Source organism: Nannobrachium achirus (genome assembly GCF_963921795.1).
Source record: "Nannobrachium achirus genome assembly, chromosome: 13".
NCBI classification, from domain to species: Eukaryota; Metazoa; Chordata; class Actinopteri; order Myctophiformes; family Myctophidae; genus Nannobrachium; species Nannobrachium achirus.
In genome coordinates, this window is record NC_137833.1 from 53,059,637 (window position 1) to 53,085,447 (window position 25,811).

The following is a 25,811-nucleotide window of genomic DNA, read 5'->3' on the forward strand; positions in this document are numbered from 1 at the left end:
AAATAACAAATTAAATTGTGTGATTAACTGTATTTGTTGTAGTTAAAAAAAAAAAAATCAAAATCAGGGGGTCCGGGACTCCTAGGGGGTCCTCAGAGTTTCTGCCGAGCAGGTGCCAAATCTTTGTGTGATAGGGACTTATTTTTACATTAACCACTTGAAACCTCCCATCCCTGTTCTTGGGGGAACATTAGCCTAAATGTTGAATAGTTTAAATCTGACAATAGTTTGAAAATGGACTAGTATTGTTGATTGTTGAAAAGGCAGTATATCGTCGTTGTCGAGTGGAAACCTCGTATCTCCAAGTTTCAAATTTGCACGTTATTTCGCAAAGTAAAGCCCTTATTCATCATGCAAGGCCGTCGCACAAAAGTAGTGAAAACAGCAGATCTACAAGCACACAACGCCTCGCGGTGCGAGGCGTTGTGTGCTTGTAGATCGGCTGTTTTCACTAGTTTAAATCATTTTTAAAATGATAAATGCAAAACAAACGGTTTTGGACATACAAGGTTTCCACCCGACAACGACGATATGTTGAATGGAATTGGTACTCTGCTCTGCTCTCCTTCGCATTTTTATTTCAAGAAAAATACAGTAGGACACATGTCAGTGAGACAGTGTTCACTAGCGTGCTTCAATCTCTGACCAGACAGTGTTTGAGTGGTTCTGAACTATGCAACCACCAGAACCACTACTTCAACATCAACTGTCATAGTTGCAGTAGCCTAGTCGACTATTACTTTGTGCTTTACAATTTTAGTACATGGTGAAGATGCTATAATTACAGTACATAATCTTTCCACTGGGTGGCAGTGTATCATTATAAATCGGATTCCTTCTAGGGGGCCTATGGTGCTTTTAAGCCGTGACATCATTTTGTAGGCAGAGGAGAACTCTGCCCCCAGAGCATTTTCTGTCCCTCGCTATTTCAACAGATCCGAGACAAAAATAACGACTAAATTCACGGAAATTGGGGGCAGAAATTCTCCTCTGCCTACAAAATGATGTCATACTTAACAGCCCCATAACAATTCAAGATTCAGGAACAATTCAAATTTCATATAGGATACAACTTCACATGTTAAATCAGTAGCCTATGCATATGGCATAAAATAGATTCTAGTAACTAGGATCTTTTCTATGCCATATGCATAGGCTACTGATTTAACCCAAGAATAGAATAGACTAGAATCTAGTCTATTCTATTCTAGGGCATTTTATTCAATGTTGTGTGCCTCAGTGGGTTTTAGCTATAAGGGGTTTGAGTTTGCATGGACATGGTCGTTAATAGGCCTATACCCATCAGTAGGTACTATTACAGCCGTGAAGACAGGCTAGATGAACCCATATAGCCTTATAGGCCTACTCCTCAGGCTCAGATTAGGCTACAAAGAGTATGCTATTAAAAATGGAAATAGGCCTACTCAAAGTGAACCAAAAGTCGGTCAAAATTGTACTCTTAAGTAGCCTACTTGAGTAAATGTACTACTTTCCACCACTGCATAATTACATGCAGTGGTGTAATGTAAATAAGTAGCAAAAACATGCAGGTTTCTTCTCCTCTCTCCAGACTCATTTCACATTGAAAATGCATTGAGTGCTTAAAGTTAAATATTTCAAAAATTACTAAACATTTCTCAAAGAAAAGTAATAGCACATGTCTCCACAGTAAGCTGAACACATTAAAGTGTGAATGGTGTTTTTGGTGTAAGTAGGAAAGTTTTGAGGAGAACTTGATATGACTGACTGACTGATAGATAGAAATAATAAATAAATAAGAGAAATAATGGAGATAACATATGTGTGCTCGCTTTCACTTTCAGCGAGCCCACAATAACGTGTTCCTTCCAAGTGCTATGTCCAGCCGGGGACCCCCCCTGTCAGGTGAAAAACAGCGGCTTGGACTCCTCGTGATAGAAGAAAGCATGAGGTCAGTCCGTTGCTCTCCCCAGGTTGGCAGAGGGAGTGTAGCCCCCAGGATTACATGATTAGACAATTGACACCGGGTGAAAAATGGGTTATAAAATCGTGGGATAAAAACATTTAAAAAGATAATATAATAATAAAATAATCTGTTGTACTAGATTATTTTGTTTGATGTCTGCCTAATGACAACAAGTGATGAGAGTGAACCGTGCTTTTTCATTGGTTGTTGTAGAGTAGAGACCGTAGAGATGTGAGTCTGTGTTTTCAGTTCCACCTCAGAACATCATCTCATCAACATGGCTTCAGCTAAACTCTGGCTCAGTGTTTCACTGTGTTTCATCTGTCTTCATGGAGCAGGTAGACTCCATATTCATTCATTAATCAGTTACTCATTCAGTTTGTGTTGACGTTATAGATATATAGTCTATCAGTATTAACCAGTTGAACCGCAGCATCCATTTTCTGGGGGGAGGATTATTTGCCAAAAATAGCTGATCTACAAGCTCACGTCTCGTGATACACACTAACATGAATCCAACACTATTAATAGAAAAGATTGTGTAAAAAGAAAACGTGCAATTGACACAACACTGGTGATAGTGCTGTCAAACAAGTCTATGGAATCTATGAAAAGGTTTAATCTGCAACATCATTGTATACACTTGTGTGGGTCCATGCTTCTCTCTCTCAGCTAGGGGCCATTGGCCTGAAAAAAAGAGGGTTCAAGTGTTTATTTAGTTAACAATTAAATCTGTATCCAAAACTCTTCTTATTAGGCCTTTACCCGATCGGCCATAAGATAAAAAACTGCGAGATAACATTTCTGGACCTTGGGTTCCTACAAGCCAAAAGGGTTATCGCCCTTTCATGGAAAAAGACAGGGAAACCTAGCATCGCTCAGTGGTTTAAGGAACTATCTTTGTGCCTTCCTTTAGAAAGAATCACATACACTCTTAAAAACAAACAAGAGCTATTTGAGAAAATATGGGGGAATTTTATTCAGTATGTTAAGGGCAACGATCTTTCCTATTTGATGGAGGAACCGGGAGTAGGGTAGCTGCTTTTTCTTTTTCTCTCTACAGTCATTTGTCTGGCCTTGTGGCATAAGAATCTGGATGTTAATGTGTTATATGTGCTCTTTGTATCATAATTATTTTATATTCTTATATGTCGTGTTAGTGTCAAGTATTTAGTTTTTTGTGTTTATTTTTTGTATATTGTATACTTTTTTGTTTTGTCTGAATTTTGAATGTAGTCTTTTATTGTATTGTATACGTTGTTTTGTATGTCTTTAAAAAAATAAAAAAATAATTAAATCTGTTACATTATAGAGACAGTATACAGTACATTTAAGACTGATGACATTTGAATGTTTCTATTTCCAGATGGATATCTCTTCTTTACGGCTGACCAGTGTGTGTTCAACTCCACTGAGCTGCAGGACATAGTGTACATTAAAACGTATACTTTCAACCGAGATGAGTTTGTGAGGTGGGACAGCAGGGTAGATCAGTTTGTTGGCTACACTGAGTTTGGTGTGAAGACGGCAGAGAGCTGGAATAAGAACCCTGCTGTGCTGGCTGGGATGAGAGCACAGCGAGCGACATACTGCAAACCCAACGCTGAAGTAGACTACTCCAATGTTCTGGATAAGACAGGTTTGATTGTGTGTGTGTGTGTGTGTGTGTGTGTGTGTGTGTGTGTGTGTGTGTGTGTGTGTGTGTGTGTGTGTGTGTGTGTGTGTGTGTGTGTGTGTGTGTGTGTGTGTGTGTGTGTGTGTGTGTGTGTGTGTGTGTGTGTGTGTGTGTGTGTGTGTGTGTGTGTGTGTGTGTGTGTCATTGATTGCTCAACGCACCAAGTCACATGTTGTGAGCTTGCAGATCTGTTATTTCCGGTATATCACCCTAACCCTGAAGCATACAGGATTTAAATGGTTAAAAAACACAACTCTACAGACTTGCTTTCACTTCCCGCTTTTATATTTAACTCAATGTCTTCAGTTCTGTCTTACAGGATCATGTGTATCTTGTTCCTCTTTGTTCTTCCTTTGTTCATATTAGTATATTCATGTAATTATAGTTTGCATTGTTGCAGTTTTTTGTTCATAACTGTTAAGGGCAAATAATAAGATAAAGATAAACCTTTATTAATGATCAGTGTGGGGAAATGAATAACACTGAATGCCTCTTTTTTTATGAAACTGCATGAACATCAGTCTGATTCATTTGAATTATATGGTAATAACTGAATCAATGAAACAATAATCTTGTTCTTCCAGCTGAGCCCAATGTGAGACTGACCCCAGTAAGGCCCCCTGTTGGCACCCATAAGTCCATGCTGATTTGCAGCGTCTATGACTTCTATCCTAAACTGATCAACCTCACCTGGCTGATGGACGGAGAACCAACCAGCTCTCCCTCCATTGAGCTGCTGCTGCCAGGTGGAGACTGGTACTACCAGCTGCACTCCTACCTGGAGTACACACCCAGGTACACACCTAATAGACACCTATACATATAAACACACCACTAAACATGAGGGGTCTTTCACTTTGAAACTAAACATGAGTGGACTTTCAAAGATCAACCAGACAAGGCAGAACAGTCCAAATCTGTTGGAAATTTTTTATTTTGATGTGGGGTCATAACTCAAACTAATCTCTATAGGTGCAACATAGGTTATTATTTTATAAATACTTATGTCCACATTGTTGGTCATTTCAGGAACCTCTGGAATATGTGAGCTATAGGTTTATGTCTGTATTGCTATCAAGCATATTTTAATATCTGGTCTGTTTTCTTTCTTTCTTTCTTTCTTTCTTTCTTTCTTTCTTTCTTTCTTTCTTTCTTTCTTTCTTTCTTTCTTTCTTTCCAGAAAACTACAATACTACTGACTGAAAAAACTATTATGTTTTACCCACAGATCTAAATCTGTGATGTGACAAAAAATCAAACCTCGGTTCGAAGTGAAGCGGTGAATTCTATGTGTTATTCTATGTGTTCTAGAGCTATGAAATCTGTGTTCTAGATCTATACATTTGTCATGTGAAGCTTGACCAATCCTCAATTCTGCATGCACGGGACATGTACGGGACAGACAAGATTGACCAATCCAATGCACTGGACATGTACGGGACAGACAAAGCCACACCTTGGAAGCGGCTTTCACCGCTTCAAAAAATAAATTGGCATTGAACTTGATGTGTGCATTGAAACTCATTGAAACTACTACGTAGCAGACACTGCTAATACTGTATGTGTGTGCTCGTGTGTGTGTGCGTGTGTGCGTGCGTGCGTGCGTGCGTGCGTGCATGTTTTACAGATCTGGAGAGAAGCTCTCCTGCATGGTGGACCACGCCAGCCTCAAAGAGCCTCTAGTGCTGGACTGGGGTATGTCACCCTGTAGTGTTGTACTCTGTTGCAGGGGTCCTAAAACGTAATTCACTAGAAGTTCGCCTGGCTTTGCCGGGCTCTTTCTAGGCTCGGCCCTTCTGGGTGCTCGCAGTCGAAGTATTTTGAGGCTCGATCCAAACATGCACGGCTGTCATAACTGTCTGTCGGGTGACTCGGGTCCATTTGGTTCCATGCATTTGCAGGGACACACGTGCTGTTAAAGCATTGCTTCTTTTTGTTTTGTCTGCATGCAAGTCCCATAGCTACCCCACTTAACACTCATGTTGCCAAACTCGTTCAGGGACGAGTTATGGCCACTAGATGTCCCCCTGCCACAGGAAGTTATATCGTTCAGGGACGAGGCAACAAACAGTTAACTTTTTGAGACTGCAGCTTCCCTTTGCATGACCTGAATCCATTACGTCACTGCAGTCAGTGCAGGAAGCCCCTCTAACTCTCCCCTCAAGGAAGGATTTAACACACGTGCTGTGATATGTGTTAAGGTGAGATCCGCGAGCGACACATAGACGACACAGGCAGCAGAGATGCAAACAGCGACATATTATGTCACCATGGCGACGGCCGCTAGCCAATTGACAGCGGTCCTATAAGCTGGGAGGCTATAATGGGCGTATAATGTGTCGCTATGGCGACAGCTCCTAGCGAATGAACGGCGAGTCCCGTACCGCCTGTCTAGTGCCTATGAGTGCAGAGCGGGTGGAATTGGGCATGAAAGTAGGCGTTGGCCTTAGTGAGAATGTATGTATAGATAGATAGATAGATCTCTTGGGCCGGCTACAGACCTAAAGGCACAAAGTCTAGTGAGAGTTGTGTGGGGGGAGCGGGGGGCAGAGACAGCACAATGCATTCCGGATGGAAGTCACATGGTTTGAAGTCTAGTGAGAGTCCTGTGGTGTTGCTTAAGCACAAGCACAGTTGCTTAAGCACAAGCACAGTTGCTTAAGCACAAGCACAGAGAGTTGTAGGCAAGCAGTAGAGGGCAGACAAGCTGCACTTGATGAGACAGAAGGGCAGGGTTCAACTGCCAACCAATAGGACAGAGAGGCCATGATGCAATCCCACACAGGTGTGTTCACTTGTAGTTTGTACTCCACAGCAGCAGAGCCTGTCTGCACTGCAGTGACATGAAACCTCCATTTCAGAACGAAAAATATTATAAATAAATTAAAGTTAAGTGTGTGTAACAGTAAACATTCGACAATAACAATGAATATTACAAATATTTCTTTACATGTCATACATGGTGACAGTGATGCCTACACAGATGCAATTGATTGAATGTGCTATTCATAATAAAATGTAAGCTTTATACAGTGGTGAAAAAAATACTCAAATTCATTGCTTAAATAAAAGTATCAATACTGAAACATACAAATACTTTGTTAAAAGTAACTTTTTTAAATAGCAGATCTACAAGCTCACAACGTGTCGCATGGTGGCACGCTGTGAGCTTGTAAATCCATTTTACCTGTCACCAAAAAGCAGCAGGTACTCTGCCTTCACCCGATGACACCTCCAAAAGAACTACATGGCCAAATACCATATCTGCTTCCTCCTCAAGCAGAACCGCCCACTTCCGCAAAGCATTGTGGGAAATGTATTCTTTTTTTGGAACAGACTTTGACTGAACACACAACTTTGACTGAACTTAGTGCGTAAGAGTGCGTTCCAGTGTGAGTGCAGCCTTGGGATGGAAACCTCATATGTTCAAAACTGTTACTTTTCTTATCAATGCATTGATAATGTTCTTCTTATTCCAGTGGAGCCCTATGAGACACTGACCTCTGATCAGGAGAGAATGCAGGAACACTCCAGCCTGAACGAGCCTCTAGTGGTGGACTGGGGTATGTCACTCTACTGTGTTTTTCACTCTACTTATGTTTTAATCTACTGTATGACAGTGAATCTCAACTTTGTTCTTTGTATTTAAACAGGAATCTACTGTATATTCATCCTATATAATATAACATGTCATAATGATATATGAAAGGTTCTCAACCTTTTCAGTTGGTTGATTACTTTTGACACAGTAATGGTCTTATTTTTCTTTTGTGTCCAGGTTGAGAAGCACTTGTAATAAATACATCATTGTGTTGTGGTTGTTATATTGTCAGATCCTTCCCTGCTGGAGTCAGAGAGGAAGCAGGTCCTCATGGGAGCATCAGGTGTGGTTGTGGGGCTGCTCTTCTCTCTGTCTGGATTCATCTACTACAGGAGACAGGAGCAAGGTTAGTGACAGGCACGTGCACACGTAGACATCAAAAGGGGCTTGAGCCCTTTTACAGGTCTGTAAAAAACTTCCTTCTCCAGAACACGAATGCAGTTTTTACTATGGTGAAAGAAATGCAAATGTCCCCTTTCCATCCATGCCATGCCAATTCAAGAGAATTTCCTCCTGAACTTGCAGCATATTATGTTGAAAGAATTGCCCTCTCTGTGTATAAATCCATGCTGTATGCGTACCATCTCCAGTATTGACTTGATTATGCTTAGTTGTGGGCTCGCCTGAAAGGCGAGAACACTATGTTATCCTCATTATTTATATAGTGAGTTCCGCCGCAGACAGTTCAAAGGCGAAAACACTATGGTTTCGTCATTATTTCCGCCGCATATCGTGTTCCGTTAGCCAATGAGGCACAATTGGTGGAAAACAATCTGGGAGTGGTGTTGGCTGGAGTATTGGTTGAGCTTCACATGACAGTTAGCACGCTGCAGAGTATAGTCACAAGCGAGCCCACACTGTTTCGTAGGAACAGTATTTCTAGTATCAGTATGTTATGCTATACTTTACGCCCACTCTGTTATACGAAATCTTTATAGGTCAAGTTTATTCTCCTAAGAAAAATGACCGACGTTACAAAGGCAGGGCCCTTAGCCAATAAGGAGCAGCGTTCTAGGTGACCTCATCACCAACAAGTGCGACCTGATATAAACAACAACACCCCCCACATGAAATCTTTTGCATTATGTTCTCACAAATCTTTATATACTCAGGTTATTCTCCTCCAGTACAAAGGCAGGGCCTTTAGCCAATGAGGGAGCAGCGAGCCCACACTGTTTCGTAGGAACAGCTTTTCTTGTCAAGTTAATTTCATACCTTTATGAATGAGTTTAATTCAGGATTTGGCCGCCGGAAATTATGATCTGCTTGTGAAATGTATATTGTAATAATCCATGCTGTTATTGCAGTTGTACTGTTCTATTTGTGTTTCTTCCCTATTAATGTACTAGTTTCAATACCTTTAATGTGTTGAGAAAGGTTTTAGTGTTAGTGTAATATGACCTCATCTTAAGTTGAGGCCTCATGAGTTTCGTACCGCGTAACCTGATAAACTAAGATCTGAGTGAATGTTTAGAGTGATTGTAATTGTTTTCCATAATTCAATAAATCAAAAAAGACATACTTTCGTCATTATTATAGACCGTTAGCAATAATAAACCAGCGCGAGTATTATCGTAAACCTATCCTGGGTCATCTCAGCCTTTTCAGTAGGCGAAGTTAATGCACACAAAGTGTGTTGGTCTAAAAAACTGAACATTTCTAGTTACTGAATGAAAAAATAAAATAAACTGGGTCTAATAATGGCCTGGCATCTACGTGGATCTCTTCCATCACGGTGGTGATGTCATATTGATGACGTCACTCTAGCTCAAATATGGAGTGGCGGCAGCCTGTGCACATCGGTGTTGTCAGGCATGCGCGGCAACCGCGCATGTGAGTGAGGTCAGACCCGAGCTCTGCTCAGCATGTATAAGAGTTGAACATATTTTTAATTCACTTCATTCCAGACCAGAGCATTCATTGTGTGAACTAAGTGTCGAACAGAACAGAACCTAAAACTCCCTATCACAGTCCATGGATAGATGCAGATTTGATGATGAACCGCCACTCCAGGAAGGAGTGTGGTTTCCCCAGACCAGGGTCCGCTGTACTGATTGTACACACTTCAGATCTCAATCGAACCATGATGACCTCTACTGCCAAATGCCCATAAATGGACAGGTCCCCTCAGAATCCAGAATTGCAACCAGCCAGGAACAAGGAGACACAAATGAACCAAAATCTTCCAGTTATCAAAAGTTTACCAAGACTTTAACTCAACCAGGAGAAGTAAAGACACATCAGCTGACTTGTACAGGGAAGAAAACTCACGTCTGTAAGCAGTGTGACAAGAGTTTCAGCAAGTTAAGTCACCTGGAAAGACACCAGCGTATTCACACAGGAGAAAAACCTTTCTATTGTAAACAGTGTGACAAGAGTTTCAGCCAGTTAACTAACCTGAAGACACATCAGCGTATCCACACAGGAGAAAAACCTTTTCACTGTAAAGAGTGTGACAAGAGTTTCAGTAAATTATATCACCTGACGACACACCAGCGTATTCACACAGGAGAAAAACCTTTCCATTGTAAACAGTGTGACAGGAGTTTCAGTGAGTTAGGTACCCTGAAGATTCACCAGCGAATCCACACTGGAGAAAAACCTTTCTGTTGTAAACAGTGCGACAAGTGTTTCAGTCATTTATCTAGCCTGAAGAATCACCTGCGAATCCACACAGGAGAAAAAACGTTTCACTGTAAACAGTGTGACAAGAGTTTCAGTCAGTTATCTAGCCTGAAGAGTCACCAGCGTATTCACACAGGAGAAACCCCTTTTCACTGTAAACAGTGTGACAAGAGTTTCATTCAATCAGGTAACCTGAAGAGTCACCGGCGTACCTACACTGGAGTATAACCACAGTGAAAACCATCATCTACACAATGACGAAAAACCTTTTCACTGTAAACAGTGCCACTATTTGCACATTTGAGAAGAAATCGCACCAGAGTGAAGGTATCAAACACGACACATGTATATCTCCTTGTATGGGCCGTTCTGTCAGTTATCTCCATACATGGAGATCCATGCTCACACACACAATCCATGGTCATACATACAAAGCCAGACGTAGGAGTAGGGATGGGACGATAAGCGATATTATCGTTTATCGTGATAAACTAGACCAGGTCAACCTGGTTGTGCCAGACCCCCTGTCTGTCATCATCATTTATGACATCATGCCTTTTGTAGGCATGTCATCATCATGTCATCATCATATATACCCTTTATATAGAAAACCCGGACCGACATTTGCTTATGTAGGCCTACCCATTTCATGGGTCTGGCAAAAACACTCACGATAATCGCATCGTGGAGATTTCATTTATCGTGATATATGTCCTCCGTCACGCACTGGGATCAATTCACCTTTTATTTGCCGAGCTGCATATCCGGGCATTTAAACCCTCTATAATTGGTAAAAGGTACTTATAATATACATACTTGATACAGTCTTGCAAGTGTGGTTGCACTGACATGAGTCCTGAGGAATCCACAGGGTAATGAATTCCCCCTTACCATTTATATACTCAGGTTATTCTCCTCAAAAAACTGGCCGACAGTACAAAGGCAGGGCCTTATGCACCCCAACATCATGATGTCATCATGCTGCTATTTGATGACATCGTCATAATATTAATCTCCCTTTCCCTATGGGTGTCCATTTTGTACTCAAAGGCGCTAAATGTGACTTTCATGCATTAAGACAAAGTTGACCAACGTGTTTTTTTACATGATCTGATGTCATAACTTGACTGATATAAATTAGATTCAGACAACATGTTCTGAACTGCTTCTGGGTGAGTGTTGGGTACTTGACATTTAACTCTATCAGTAAATAGATACATGTACCAATACCAATAACTAGCTCTATCTAACAATAACTAGGTCTATCTACTACCAATACGTTGCTCTATCTACTGTACCAATAACTAGCTCTATCTAACAATAACTATATCTGTCTCTGTGTCCTTGTCACCCATCTCATTAGGAAGTCTCGCGGTGCTGAATAACTGAAGGCGAGTATCTGTAGACTCCAGAACATATCCACGTTCATATCCTCCTCCCGTCAGACAAACAGACGTTTATGAAACGTATTCAGGTTACCATTGCAGCCATTGAAGATGGCAGTAAACAGTCACGTACACTTGTCGAGTATTTCGGTGAAGATGAGAGCCGCTGTGGTTACTGTAAAACTCAAAAGGGAAGCTTCTCTCATGGAATGTGGTCCCACACCATGACGGTACAAGACTACCAGGACCTCTTAGACCGAGGCTGGAGAAGAAGTGGAAAGTACATCTACAAGCCTACGCTGAACAAGACATGCTGTCCCCTGTACACCATCAGGTGTCGTGCCTTGAACTTCCAGCCGTCCAAATCTCACAAGAGGATCCTGAAGAGAATGAGCACATTTCTGTCTGAAGGGGAATTATCGCGAACGGAACAGGGGCGACCCACAGTGGACGCTGGCTGTGGTGAAACCAGCCCACAGGAAAAGAAAGTAGAGGGACCTGTTTTCACCAACGTTCAGACGGAGTTTGGGGACTCTGATCTATCTGTCTCCGAAGTATCTAGAAATGATTCAGTGCCCGTACCGGATGGGAGACCACCCACCTCAAACTCTAAACCAGGAATAGGAGCAGATCCCAGCCGGCCTCCGTGTCGGAAGCCAGCCCACAACCAGCCCACAATCCTGGAGGATTTCATCTCCGAGGCTCAGAAGCTTCGCCTTGAGGTGAGGCTGGTGCGCTCCAACCCCCCGAGCCCACAGTTCAAAGCCTCTTTCGACGCTTCCTACCAGGTGTACAAACTATATCAGATGGCCATTCACAAGGACCCCCCAGACAAGCCCTCCCAGAGCCAGTTCCAGAGGTTCCTCTGCGACTCTCCGCTGGAGGCGGAGTGGCCTCCTGACGGGCCGGATGCGGGCTATGGCTCCTTCCACCAGCAGTACTGGCTGGACGGGCGTATGGTCGCGGTGGGGGTGATCGACATCCTGCCTAGCTGTGTGACCTCCGTCTACTTTTTCTACCACCCAGAGTTCACCTCACTGTCTCTGGGCTCCTACTCTGCTCTCAGGGAGATCGCCTTCACCAGGCAGCTGCACAGACAGTCTGCCAGGCTGTGCTACTACTACCTGGGCTTCTACGTCCGCTCCTGTCCCAAGATGTGCTACAAGGGCCAGTACCTCCCCTCGGACCTCCTGTGTCCCGAGACCTTTGTCTGGGCGCCCATAGAACGCTGCCTACCCCGTCTGGAGAACTCCCTTTACTCTCGCTTCAACCAGGACCCTGACGCAGGGGATGCCCGGGTGCTCAGGGATGTGGACAAGGCTCTGGTGCTGTATAAGAGGACAGTCATGCCCTACGCCATCTACAGATGCAAACGCGAGGAGGGCTCCAGTGATGAGACGGAGGTGCGGAGGTATGCAGGTCTGGTGGGGCAGGTCTGTGCAGAGAGGATGTTACTCTACCGCACCTAAACATTAAAAGCAGTGCTTTCCAAAATTCCAACGTGAGGTCTGGAGACCGTGGTCCAAACGGAGGCTTACGGGTATGTAACTCTGAGAGTGTTCGAAATCTGCGAATGGAACCAAATGGACCCAAATTGTACAAATAAAACCAAATGGACCCTAATACCGGTCTGTAACTGAGAGCGTACAAATGGAACCTATGAATGGAAGTCTATGACTACAGTATGTGAGCGTAATGGAACCAAATGGTCCCATAAGGGTTTCACATTCGCTGCGTAGCCACTCGGCGGTCACGCGGCCTTCAAATCCAGTACTATATTGCGCTGATCAGAGCGATGGTCACTGATGGCCATTTAACTCTTTGACTGTCGATCGCTGTGGTGCTCCGATCTGAGCATGGGAGCATTCAAAAGACACCCACGGGTGTGCTAGAATCGGAACATAATCCCTGTTCACGCGTGACGATCCACTCCAAAGATAAATGCTTCTTTTTTTTTCTAAAAAACATATCCATCAGGTTTTTTCGGGTTTCATTCCAATTGACTGCAATTGTTGTGACCCGGTTTGCACGAAATCCCACAAATCCATAACATCCGATTGCTGTGAAACTTTGCAGGTATATTGCCAGTAGGCCATTCGAGAAACACCAACCCAAATCTATCAAATCAAATGGTGGTGCTATAACAGCTCACTTCATATTATTGGCCTCTAACTCTTGATTTGTTGTTGAATTAGATTATACTTGAGTACTTGAGTATAGCCTATACTTTGTCCACCACTGGTTATTTACAACAGTCTAATTCTTTAGAGGTTCGTTGTAGGCTATTTCCACAGAACAATGCATGGTTCTAATAACGGGATTGTTTGTGTTTTCAGAGATGAAGATGAAGCTGACCCCTAGTGGAGAGAGGAGGACAAATCCATGTCAACAGAAGCCCACTGATGATAAACCTTTTTGACAACATGTGTCCTTTAAACCAGTGGTTCTTATTCTTAAACGTTTTCATGTCAAGGGCCCCCAAATCGATATGTATCTGACAAGATATTGTAAGAAAAGATTATTTGTGATTAAAAAAAATAAAAACTAAAAAACAACTACAAATATCTTTGATTAAAACTGACGTCCAAATAAAGTAAAAGTTCCTCACATTTGTATTTGAGTAAATGTTCTTGCAGTTTCTTTCCATCACCGTCAATGGCAACTCTTAGCTCGTAGGCCTACTGAGTTAATATTCAAACACATGCATTGACCACAGACAAGTATACTGTATCTAAACCTGTTACCACTAGGAATCGAATCAGAATTTCAGGAAGAGGCTGGTATACGAGGCCACTGTCTGATGGGTGGGCCGTGCGTATACATTTTCAGAGCATTTTAACGATCAGTCAATCGATTGAGCGCCAGCTACGATAAACGGTTCAAATAAGTTCCTATTCATTGGAATCACGATAAAAAAATATATATATATGTTTCTCTACCTTTACTTAGTTTTTTGTTTTGCCAATTATATGGGGGTCCACTTACATTATCCTCACGGCCCACCTGCAGGCCACCGGACCACAGGTTGAGAACCACTGATCTAAATGGACATGGAAATGAAAAATGTCTTATAATTTACTTAAAAAAATCATATTACACAATTGTTTATAATTATGTGATAATAATTTGTGACTTGCAATAATGACGATTGCAATCATTCATAATAAATAATCATTTACTGTATGCAATCATTCATAATCATGCATTGTTTAATGGGATGTTTCATTCATAAATAAAGCAATGGAAAGCACTGTGTCTCTTCCCAATGAACGAGCACGCACACACGCATGGATAGTTAGATCTCCCATAGAGATTTCTGAAAATATTTGTGAAACATGAACATTTAATCTGTAGTGTTGCCTAATTGCAGGCATTCTGCATTGCAGGGCTTTTTCTCTGTATATCAGGACCTGAACAGATCCTGATATTTCAAATTAAAACCATCTCTCTGATCATATTTTGAATCCATAAAGAGATGATAATAAAACACCAACTCTGGGTTGACACGGTGGTGCAGTGGCACGGCGCAGTCGGTAGTGCGATACAACGAGAAGCCTGTTCAGAAAAAGCAAAACAACAGCTTTCAACAAGCTGGAGAACACATAAATGAGCTTCAGGGTCTGAGAACCTTTGGCTTGACAGATAGTCTACCAGAGACTTTAACATGTGTAATATGCTCTCGCTCTCTATGGCCTAAGAAATAGAGCAAAGGGCCAGCCATGTTACCGTCTTGATGAGCTAATTGTATTTAGACAGACATGCCAGTCTCACATCTGAGGATGCTTTTGAACAGCATGTTCAACAGGCTCTGACCGTACCAAACTGGTATATTGTGCCACACAGTCAAGTCCCAAACCCCTTCAGTGGAATCCAGTTGGGAAGGGCTGGATGCTAAAGGATGATACATCACTGCAGCCTGTCCTGTTCAAAAGGGAGCCTAATGCAGGATAATGGACATACAAATGAGCGGACAATGATATTACCAGAAACACATAAAGAACTAAAGCCTTAGATGTAGCCTGGCGTTGCCAGCCTCTTTCACACATGCAGGGTGGTGTTGAGGGCTGGAACCCAGGCTACCTTAGATGACCTTTACAGGTCTGTAACTCTGAGAGTGCACAAATAGTAAAGTAAACATTTACTACAGTAGTTGCAAAGCAGATGTTAATGCCGCCACAGTCATTGTCTGTGCCACTAGATGGCAGAACACAATTACAGCACTCTGTGCATTTGTATAGCCTGATCACTGTGAGCTACCACAGGCCTTAGGAGTGCAAATCCCTATAGCCTCTTTCAATATTGATCTAAAAAGTCACCTACAAAAGGCTACTATTCAAAACTTGTAATAAACTAAGCCCATACCTACCTCCCCCTTTCCTTTCCCCCCATTATTCCTTGTTCTATTTTTTATGACTGCTTTTCATTTTCTCCCCTTTTGTTGCTGACAATTCCCTATGCAAAGTACTGTGTTCTATCCGTCTGCCTTTCAATGTTATATGAGATACATGAAGTGGTTCCTTTGTAAATATGCCGAAAAGCTTACTAGGATTTTCTTTTTTGATTGAAGACTTTATTAGAAGTTTGCATAGGAAAAGGTAGAGTTTCATGACGGTACAGTTCACTGGTACAAGGTCTACTAAAAGGAGATCCATGAAAAGACTAAGCTTATTTCCACTGGAAACCATTGAAGTATCTCATTTAGTTTACCTTGTACCAGTGACTTGTACTGTCATGAAACTGCAAACTTCTAATAAATTCTTCAATCAAAGCTTGTAGATCTGCTATTTTTGCTGAAGAGGCTGAAAATAACCCTTTTACTAAGTATAGAAGTGATTAAACTGGTGGCATTGATATAGTATTTGAAAAGCCCTGCTGTAAAAGACAACCAGCTAGGACCTGAATGGTCTCTGGACACAGTCTAGTGACATGGATCACTGTATGTACAGTATATAAGTAAAGAATGAATGTTTGTTAAGGTTTTAAGACCTAAATTGATTGTCAGTTGATTATGGTGAGTTAACAGAAGGAGGAGGTACGGATGGATGTTGGGACTTCACTTGGTTATGTCCAAAGATCCAGTGTTTCAGCAAGGATGCCACATTACCAGTTCAACCCTGTTCAATAACACAAATACACACAACACAACTCTGATTTTGATGTGGTCTTTAGAAGGTCAGGTTTAGAAGGCAATCGATGCATGCTTTCAAAAAATCTAAGAAAAATAAAGAAAAGCTTTAATTCTGAACGCTCAGTTGAGTCCGTTCTAACTACATACCTACATCATGTGATTCAAAGCAAAGATAACATTTTAGCAACCTTTTATTTAAGTCCTTTAGACCACAACTGTTTGTGTGATATATGAGGAATTGAATAGTTCATTGTGATCCTTATCAGTGGTCATTTGAGGAGGCTTGTGCTTCAATTCCAAAAGTTCTTCAAGAGATGAGCTCATTGAGATTCACGGACTATGTCAGGCAGGCACATGTATGAAACCCTTGTAAGGTTATGAACTAGCTGTCAGGCAGAATTCCCACAGCTTACAACTTCTTATTATTTCTTCTTGTTTATTTATTTTTCTTTTTGTTCTTTTATATTTTTATTACCTTTTTCAACAGCATTATCTCTGTGAGAGTGGCCATAATACCTGAAGGATATAGCGATATACAGGGCAAGATCGGAGCCAAAATAATGTGTGCTCTTTATTTCCCTGTCCATCATTATAGCCAAGATAAGGCAGCCATGTCTTCAGCGTTGCAGAGACAATAACAGTGAAAATAGCAGACCTATGTGTAGATGGAGTAGCTTAAATCTACTCTGTGTAGACATCACACATTCTGTATTCATGTATGGTTCAGGAGATAAGACGCAAAATACATTATTTGGTTATGGCGGATATTAAAATGGCTACCAGGGCCACCAGGGGCGTTTTTGCGATGGCTCCATATCTGAAAATGCTCAGGGCCCCAAACTGTACAAGTTTAACAAGTTTCATACTTTTATGATAAAGTTAAAAATTTTAGTAGCCCAGTGTCTCTCTAATGGGGGTATGTGCTTGGGGGTATGTGGGGAAAAAAAGTAGAAAATGGAAATATGTATTTTATTGTTGGTTAATGATAAAACATTGACAGTTAGTGTGAACCTGCTCATCGGTACATTTCTAAACCAAATTATATCAATAACTTAGAAAGCGATGTTTATTTGCCATTATGCCGTTTTATTTTGAACGTATTGGCATTGGAACTGGACTGGTCAAATTTAGGAAGGGGGTACTTGGCTTCAGAAATCAGTGTAAGGGGGTACTGCACCCAAAGAATATTGAAAAACACTGCTGTAGCCTATCTCAGGGGGAAGGATTTACACATTTACCTATGACATACTGTAAATGTAAGGTGCTACATTAGTATCAGTGTAATTCAGGGTGCCGTGGATGAAGAGGTTATTTTCAGGGGTTGTCATAGACACCAAACGGACCACTTTGTCTGGTCCTTTGACATTCTACCTCTCCTTAGCTGCATCAGTTCTATCAATCCAATGGTGTAGAATAGAGCTGGAGTAATGACTATAGATAGAAGAGGTAACACTTTCGATGAAGGCCAATGCATCATAAACATTTGTATTATAATCTGCTTAAACACAATCATTGAGTTCATATGAATTATATATAATTCATAATCAGGGACCCCGCCATGGGGGATACAAACGTGTGTGACAGAGGGTTAAGAAAAGAAGGGTGCAGCAAACCGTTTGGCTTTGGCTGATGAGGTGTCCTCATTGAACCTCAACCCAAACTAGTGTGTGTGTGTGTGTGTGTGTGTGTGTGTGTGTGTGTGTGTGTGTGTGTGTGTGTGTGTGTGTGTGTGTGTGTGTGTGTGTGTGTGTGTGTGTGTGTGTGTGCGTGCGTGCGTGTGCGTGTGTGTGTGTGTGTGAGAGAGAGTGATTAGAGATCCAAGGTGATGTTTTTCCACACCATATCCATATCTCTCCACGTAGCCTTACTTTTATTCCAAACATTGATGCAACCTGGTCCCTCTCCCACAGTTATCAGGCATCAGTCAGCTATAAAAGTAAAGGGGAGAGGAAGGCCAGGCACACAGTCACCTGCGTTCAGAGTTCAGAAGGTAAGAGGTCTGCCGTTCCCTTTAAAAAAACATTTTTGTCTGCAGTGTTTTGTTGAAAAGAGAGGAAAAAGTAGGCCTATATAATATATGCAAAACAGTTTTTGTTTTTCCCCTGCAGAAGTCAGAAGAAAAAAAGACAAGATGAAGGTTTTTGTTTTCGCTGTCCTTCTGCTGGCGGCCGTCAGCTACGGTGAGGATCTTTTCTCAACTTCCTACAATTTAGGCATTTAGTGGACCCTCTTAATCCAGAGCGACTCACAATAAGCAATATCAATACATCAAATGTATAGAAATATCAATCTAGACAAAATAACGTAGGTAGACCAAACACCTAATCAATAAAACGCTTTATATAAAACCTAAAAAGAAGTGCTACAGACTTCCACTAGAACAGTGGTTCTCATTGTGGATTCCAGGGACTCTGTGGGTTTTATGGGGGTATAAATTGACCCATACGGGTCCATTTGGTTCCATTTGTATACTGTCAGAGATGTAAAGGTTGAAATGTAAAGGTTAACTGCTCTAGGTCATTCATTATCCACCATATGAACTAGTTGTGATCTTGAATAAGTCACGTGTGAACAGAAATACGAAGACACATAATTTCTTTCTCTCTTTCTTCTCTTCTCTCCTCTCCTCTCCTCTCTCTCTTTCTCTCTCTCTCTCCCTCTCTCTCCCTCCCCCAGGTGAGGCCCTCCAGTGTGCCAACTGTGTCCGTGAGGCGCCCGACACGGCAGAATGTGTGGAGATGGTGGAGACCTGCTCCCCGGACATGGACGCCTGCGCCAAGATCACCTACCCTGCCCCTTATGGTGAGTCCATATAGTTCACCTACCCTGCTTATGGTGAGTCCATATATCACCTACCCTGCCCCTTATGGTGAGTCCATATAGATCATACCCTGCCCCTTATGGTGAGTCCTCTGCCAAGATCACCTACCCTGCCCCTTATGGTGAGTCCATAGTTCACCTACCCTGCCCTTATGGTGAGTCCATAGATCACCTACCCTGCCCCTTATGGTGAGTCCATAGTTCACCTACCCTGCCCTTATGGTGAGTCCATAGATCACCTACCCTGCCCTTATGGTGAGTCCATAGATCACCTACCCTGCCCTTATGGTGAGTCCATAGATCAACTACCCTGCTCCTTAAGGTGAGTCCATAGATCACCTACCCTGTCCCTTATGGTGAGTCCCTGTGGCAGAGCGGCAGACCAGGCCCCCATCATGTGAACACTGACCCACAAATGACTTCAACTTGACATCTGCCACAATTAGCCTTATTCACAGCCCGCCCACTCAGCATCCCCCGGGTGCTGAAGTCACATTTTGAAGGGGAAAATCCTATTTCCGAATAGTAAAGTATAAAATACGGCTAGCATGATCAAGAACACAAGATAGTAAAAGGCACAAAGCATTATAATTTACTTTACCGTTCGAAATAATGATTTGTTGGCTTTAAGTCCAGCTATTTCTGTTATAGTTTCCCCTTCTAAATTGATGTCAGCACCCGGGGGATGAGAAATTTGCTGAGTGGGCGGGCCGTGAATAAGGCTTATCGTTTTCAAATCAGGCTTTAGTGCGTGCAAGCATGTGTGTGTGTGTGTGTGTGTGTGTGTGTGTGTGTGTGTGTGTGTGTGTGTGTGTGTGTGTGTGTGTGTGTGTGTGTGTGTGTGTGTGTGTGTGTGTGTGTGTGTGTGTGTTTTAATGTGTGGGGTTTATTATAAGTTTGCAGTCAGGCTGAGACCTCCTATATGTCCAAAATCGTGTCTTTTCAGGAAATGGGGAAAAGTCACAATATTTATCAGAATTGTTCAAAACTAGCTAAAACAGCGGATTTACAAGCTCACGTGTGAATTGGCAAGAGGTAAAATGTTGAGATATTTTTACTTTAATGGAGCATTTCCATTCTCAATACTCCACTACATCTCAGAGGCAAATATTGTATTTTTTTCTCTTCTCTACAATTATTTAAAAACTTTAGTTACCAGTTACTTTGTAGATTATTATTATTAAACATGCATTAACATAAGCTTTATATATAGTTCGGCCGATCTACAAGATCACAATGTGTCAAAAGATTTGTATACATAGTGAACTTGTGAAATGGGACATTCTGCATAATGAGTAGGCCTACTTTTACTTTTGGTACTTTAAGTATACTAGCCCTTACCCGTTCAAAGATATGAGCTCCAAAATTATGTGCAGTGTGTGGGTTATGGGATGTGCACTGTGCACACAGTATATGAGGGATGGAAAGTAACTTTAACTGGTGCTTGCATGATGTAGGAGCATCAATGTAAGAAACCCGTTTCGTTTAATGGCTACAGAGATACTGTCCCCCCCCCCCCCCCCCCCCCCCCCAGCCCGCCCGCCCACCCGCCTGCACACACACCCGCCTGCCTGCACGCACGCACACACACACACACACACACACACACACACACACACACACACACACACACACACACAGAGCTGGTTAAACATTTCGCCTCAAGCTAGATGCAGAATAGATGTGCCTCATGCTAGATGCAGAATAGATAGTAGATACACCATAAAAATGCTAATATACAGCATACGATTTGTGAAAGTGACAAACGGGCTTCACAGTTATGTCAGGTGTGTTCATATGCTAATGGTGATGCGATTTCAGATCAATTGCTCCAGCCACTGAGGAGAAACGCTGTTTCAGACAGACAGACACTCAGACAGACATTCGCAAAATTATAGTATAGACTAGCCCTTACCCGTTCAAAGATATGAGCTCCGAAATGATGTGCAGTGTGTGGGTTATGGGGTGTGCACTGTGCACACAGTATATGAGGGATGGAAAGTAACTTTAACTGGTGCTTGCATGATAATATGTAGGAGCATCAATGTAAATACCCGTTTCGTTTAATGGCTACAGAGATACTGTTTACCGATCTGCATGATTTTTGGACAACATCTGTAACAGGGCCAGACAACACCCCCCCACCCGCCTACACACACACACACACACACACACACACACACACGCACACACGCACACACGCACACACACACACACACACACACACACACACACACACACACACACACACACACACACACACACACACAGAGCTGGTTAAACATGTTGCCTCATGCTAGATGCAGAATAGATATGCCTCATGCTAGATGCAGAATAGATAGTAGATACACCATAAAAATGCTAATATACAGCATATGATTTGTGAAAGTGACAAACGGGCTTCACAGTTATGTTAGGTGTGTTCATATGCTAATGGTGATGCGATTTCAGATCAATTGCTCCAGCCACTGAGGAGAAACGCTGTTTCAGACAGACACTCAGACAGACAGACAGACAGACAGACAGACAGACAGACAGACAGACAGACAGACAGACAGACAGACAGACAGACAGACAGACAGACATTCGGAAAATTATATGTTTGATGTTGATGCCAATACTTTTGCACTTTTACTCAAGTCATTTTAAAATGCCAGACTTTTTTACTTGTAACCGAGTGTTTCTAGATTGCGGTGTTGATACTTTTTCCACCCCTGGAATGGGCACTGGTGAACCTCTGTCTCTCTGTTCTCCAGAGAACACCTTCCACAAGTCCTGCTACAAGATGATGGAGTGTCTGAAGCTGGGCATCACCGAGGGCCTGAGGGTCACCTGCTGCAACTGGGACCACTGCAACAAATAAGCTGCTGTCTCAGCTATGTAGGAAGCATCACACCATCCTAATAAAAGAGTTGATCTTGGATTTCTGTCTGTCTGTTTTCTTTTCCTTTTTCGGCGGGATAATGGCGCAGGAGCTAATAGCAGGAGTTTGGGGAGGAGGATGGAGTTTGCAGAGACGATGCTAATACTACTGGCAATCAGTGGTGTAAAGTAACTAATTACATTTACTTAAGTGCTGTACTTAAGTACAGTTTTGAGGTACTTGTACTTTACTTGAGTATTTCCAGTGATGCGTCGTTGTGAGCTTGTAGACGTCTATTTTCAAACATGTTGTACTTTTACTTTTGGTACTTTAAGTAGCCTGTTTTGATGGTCAAGGATTCCATTGAGAACATGTGCACCATCATAAAATGTTCAGATGAATGGTTAATAATCAATTCAGTGACATAATGAGGATTGCAATTAAATAGTTAAAAAAAGTTGAAAATTTAAATAGATGAGATTACCGTATGCAGAATTACATTTCAAGCATATTTCATATCATCCCACTAACTGGGGCCTAATTTACAGTTATGTTAGTGTCCACAATAAGTATTTATATGGTTGATACATCTCAGTAACTGATATTACCCATTCTCAGTGCTGGGCAGTAACTTATTAGGCCTACTTAGTAATATATTACTATAATATTATTACTTTACTTGTGGACCCAGTGTCCTATCTTCTCACCCACAAGGAACAGAGTTGATTGCCCATTGCACACACGAAGAGGCAGACACAAGGATGCATGTGGCAGATGTGGCAAGAAAGGGGAATAAGAAGATCACTCCCCTGCCCCTTCTCTACCCTCCCCTGCCCCTTCTTTGTATATACTTACTGTTTGTTTAGACGCACTGATTTTTTTTCTTTTTTTTTTTTGGTTCTTTCATTTTATTTTATTTACATATCTACTGCATAGTACTGTGTTCTATTCATCTGTCATTCAATATGAGATACTTAAATGGTTTCCTGTGGAAATAAGCTTAGTCTTTTCTAGGATCTCCTTTTAGTAGACCTTGTACCAGTGAACTGTACCGTCGTGAAACTGTACCTTTTCCTATGCAAACTTCTAATAAAGTCTTCAATCAATCAATCAATCAATCAATCAATCAATCAAACTCTGCGCACTGTGGACACAGAGGTTGTGGTCCTAGCAATTGCTCATGTTTTTGAGCTGAACATTGACAAACTACTGGGTGGCATTTGGGACTGGCAAAAACTTCAGACACATACCTGCCCATGAGATTGCCAAGACTCTGGGTCCTGACAAATCCAAGGCTGTGACACAGTATCTGCATTTGCAACCGGGGGAAAGAAGAAAGCATGTGAAACCTGGAATGCCTTTGACATGGCAACAGAGGCCTTCGTGGCTCTGTCAAAGTAATGTCCATTGTGGAACGGTTCACAATTCTCCTCTATGATCGCACCAGCAACCAACTCAACCTCAATCAAGCTCGTCTTGAGTTATTCACAAAAAAGAAAGAGAGATGGAAGACACTGTTGGGACAAGCACTCGAGGTGACACGCACCATGTTTGCCATCTCCAACAGACGGGGGTTGGACAAACCCATGTGATTGGAGACCATTGTGGTCAATTCTTCCACAGGCAAGCCAATCCCCCCTCCAGCTCTTAAGTTGTGGCTGCAAGAAAGGCTGCCAGGGGTATTGGGTATTGCAAATGCAAAAAGGCCTCCTTAAAGTGCACAGCATTGTGCCAATGTGGAGGAGGCTGTAAAGGAGACTGTGAAGAATAGTTTCATCGCCTTCATCAACAAGACAACAATCAATCAATCAATCAATCAGTCAAACAAAAAACATGCTCATGAAAACAATTCTAGCCAAACACAACATACCTGTATACTGTATGTAGACCTATGAGCTTAAGAAATCAATTTAAACAAGCCAATGAAACCAATATGTTACCTTTGACTGTGATACATTGTTTTTTAAGCAAAACATATGTGTGGGCATCACATATTCTGTATTATCATGTTTGGTTCATAGTAAGGGAATTTTATCGGATATTTGACTCATGACTCATCACTAAACCATAGTTTTGTGGGTCCGTTTTTAGCCCAAGGAATGTTTTTCATGCAAAAAATGCTTGCAATGGATTCAGAATCATGAATCAACCCTAGTTTGACCCCTCACATGCTACTTAAAGCAGATTTATTTTTAGTATAAATAATATCATATAATAAAATAAAATAAAATAAAATAAAATAAAATAAAATAAAATAAAATATAATATATAAAATAAATGATTTATTTTTGTACGTTTTTCCCTATAGCCTATAGTAAAGTTAATGGGACACAAACTTTCAGCAGCTTTGTTTCCCTTGGGAGTTGAATTTCAAACTTTTTGTACATATTACCAGTAAGACTCCCTAATCGGGAGATAAGCGACCGTTGGTCGCTTATCTCCACAAATAGGCCAAAAGTTTGTTTTACCAATTATTACACTCTATGTGAACATTTACATCAACAAATCCCAAGTACTATGCAGAACAACCCATTTCAAGTTTTTAATGTACAACAATATTTAGAAAATAGGTCTACAGGCTGACAGTCCTCGTCCCTTATATTCCCATAGGTTATATGGAGATCTCAGTGTTTGTCAGTCCTTGTTCATTTATGCCCATATATGGACATCTCTATATCTACTGTAACAGTCCTTGTCCCTTTATGCCCATATATGGAGATCTCTTAACTGTAAGTCCTTGTCCCTTTTATGCCCATATATGGATATTCCTGATCTCATCAGTATATGAACATATATGGGCTTTCTGATATGCCCATATATGGAGATCTCTTAACTGTAAGCCCTTGTCCCTTTTATGCCCATATATGGATATCCCTGATGTCATCCGTATATGCCCATATATGGGCTTTCTAATATGCCCATATATGGAGATCTCTGTATCTCCATATATGGGTATAAAAGGATACTTCAGGTCTGACATCAGGTTTGTTTATATTGGGTTGCTAGGTTTGACATCACAAACTCTATGGGCCATCTGACCTAGAAATCTATATTTGGGCATAGATGACTCATCGTGACCTCATCACACGTCTACCGCACGTGTGACGTGCGGTCGACCGCACGTGTGACCGACGGACGGCCGGTGGAGGTTTTCATACTAAACTGCGACCTTACGGTCGCAATTACACACCTTTAGAAACACATTGGTGAAGGCATTTCTTGGTAACGATTTAGTTCCCAGATTTTCATTTGTTTACCTAACTATCAGGAGATAATGACACAAAATACATATTTGGTATTATGGAAAGTAAAATGGCCACCAATGTTCAGGGTCTCAAACATGCGTGATTCCTAAACCCACCAGGCTTGAGTTAAGACCCGCCTCGCGGAAACGCGAGGACTTCCAGGAGTGGCTGAAATCCCTGCCTGACACATGGAGGGTGGATAAAGTTAGAGGCATGAAGACTTGTACTTGAGAAAAGCCTGCATTTGCACAATGCACAACTATTAATTTCTCACTACAGTGCTCAAAATAAACTGTACTAAAAAAAAAACTTGAAACTGACTTAATTGTAGGTGCACTTGCAGTTTAAACACTTCAATAGTATACAGTGTAAAGGGAAAACTTTGTAACTTTGCTAAAGAGAAAAACGTTCTGAGAAAGCTATTAATTTGTCACTACTGTGCTCAAAATAAAAACTCTTACTGATTATCAGTTAAATTGTTATGGTTTGGATATGGCTTTGGGCCTCTTATGCTGCGTGTATTA

General features: G+C 41.7%; 2 protein-coding genes across 2 annotated transcripts; both read left to right on the forward strand.

The window, feature by feature from the left end:
• Positions 1-2,218: 2,218 nt before the first annotated feature.
• LOC308296608 (H-2 class II histocompatibility antigen, E-S beta chain-like) lies at positions 2,219-14,406 on the forward strand. The gene is made up of 7 exons (XM_080739933.1): positions 2,219-2,283; positions 3,312-3,584; positions 4,205-4,415; positions 5,248-5,315; positions 7,100-7,183; positions 7,454-7,567; positions 13,568-14,406. The coding sequence occupies exons 1-7, from the start codon at positions 2,223-2,225 to the stop codon at positions 13,648-13,650; spliced, it is 894 nt and encodes a 297-aa protein (XP_080596059.1). The 5' UTR covers positions 2,219-2,222; the 3' UTR covers positions 13,651-14,406.
• Positions 11,456-12,700, forward strand: LOC308296712 (arginyl-tRNA--protein transferase 1-like; the record flags this gene model as incomplete). The annotated part of the gene is made up of 1 exon (XM_080740040.1): positions 11,456-12,700. One exon carries the CDS (start codon positions 11,456-11,458, stop codon positions 12,698-12,700), a length of 1,245 nt encoding a protein of 414 aa, XP_080596166.1.
• Positions 14,407-25,811: the final 11,405 nt, after the last annotated feature.

Bases quoted from the DNA above. Each gene is read 5' to 3' on its own strand.
- LOC308296608 (XM_080739933.1), top strand. From the start codon at position 2,223: ATGGCTTCAGCTAAACTCTGGCTCAGTGTTTCACTGTGTTTCATCTGT. The intron at 2,284-3,311 runs GTAGACTCCATA...TTCTATTTCCAG, and splicing joins CATCTGTCTTCATGGAGCAG to ATGGATATCTCTTCTTTACG. The intron at 7,184-7,453 runs GTATGTCACTCT...TTATATTGTCAG, and splicing joins GCCTCTAGTGGTGGACTGGG to ATCCTTCCCTGCTGGAGTCA.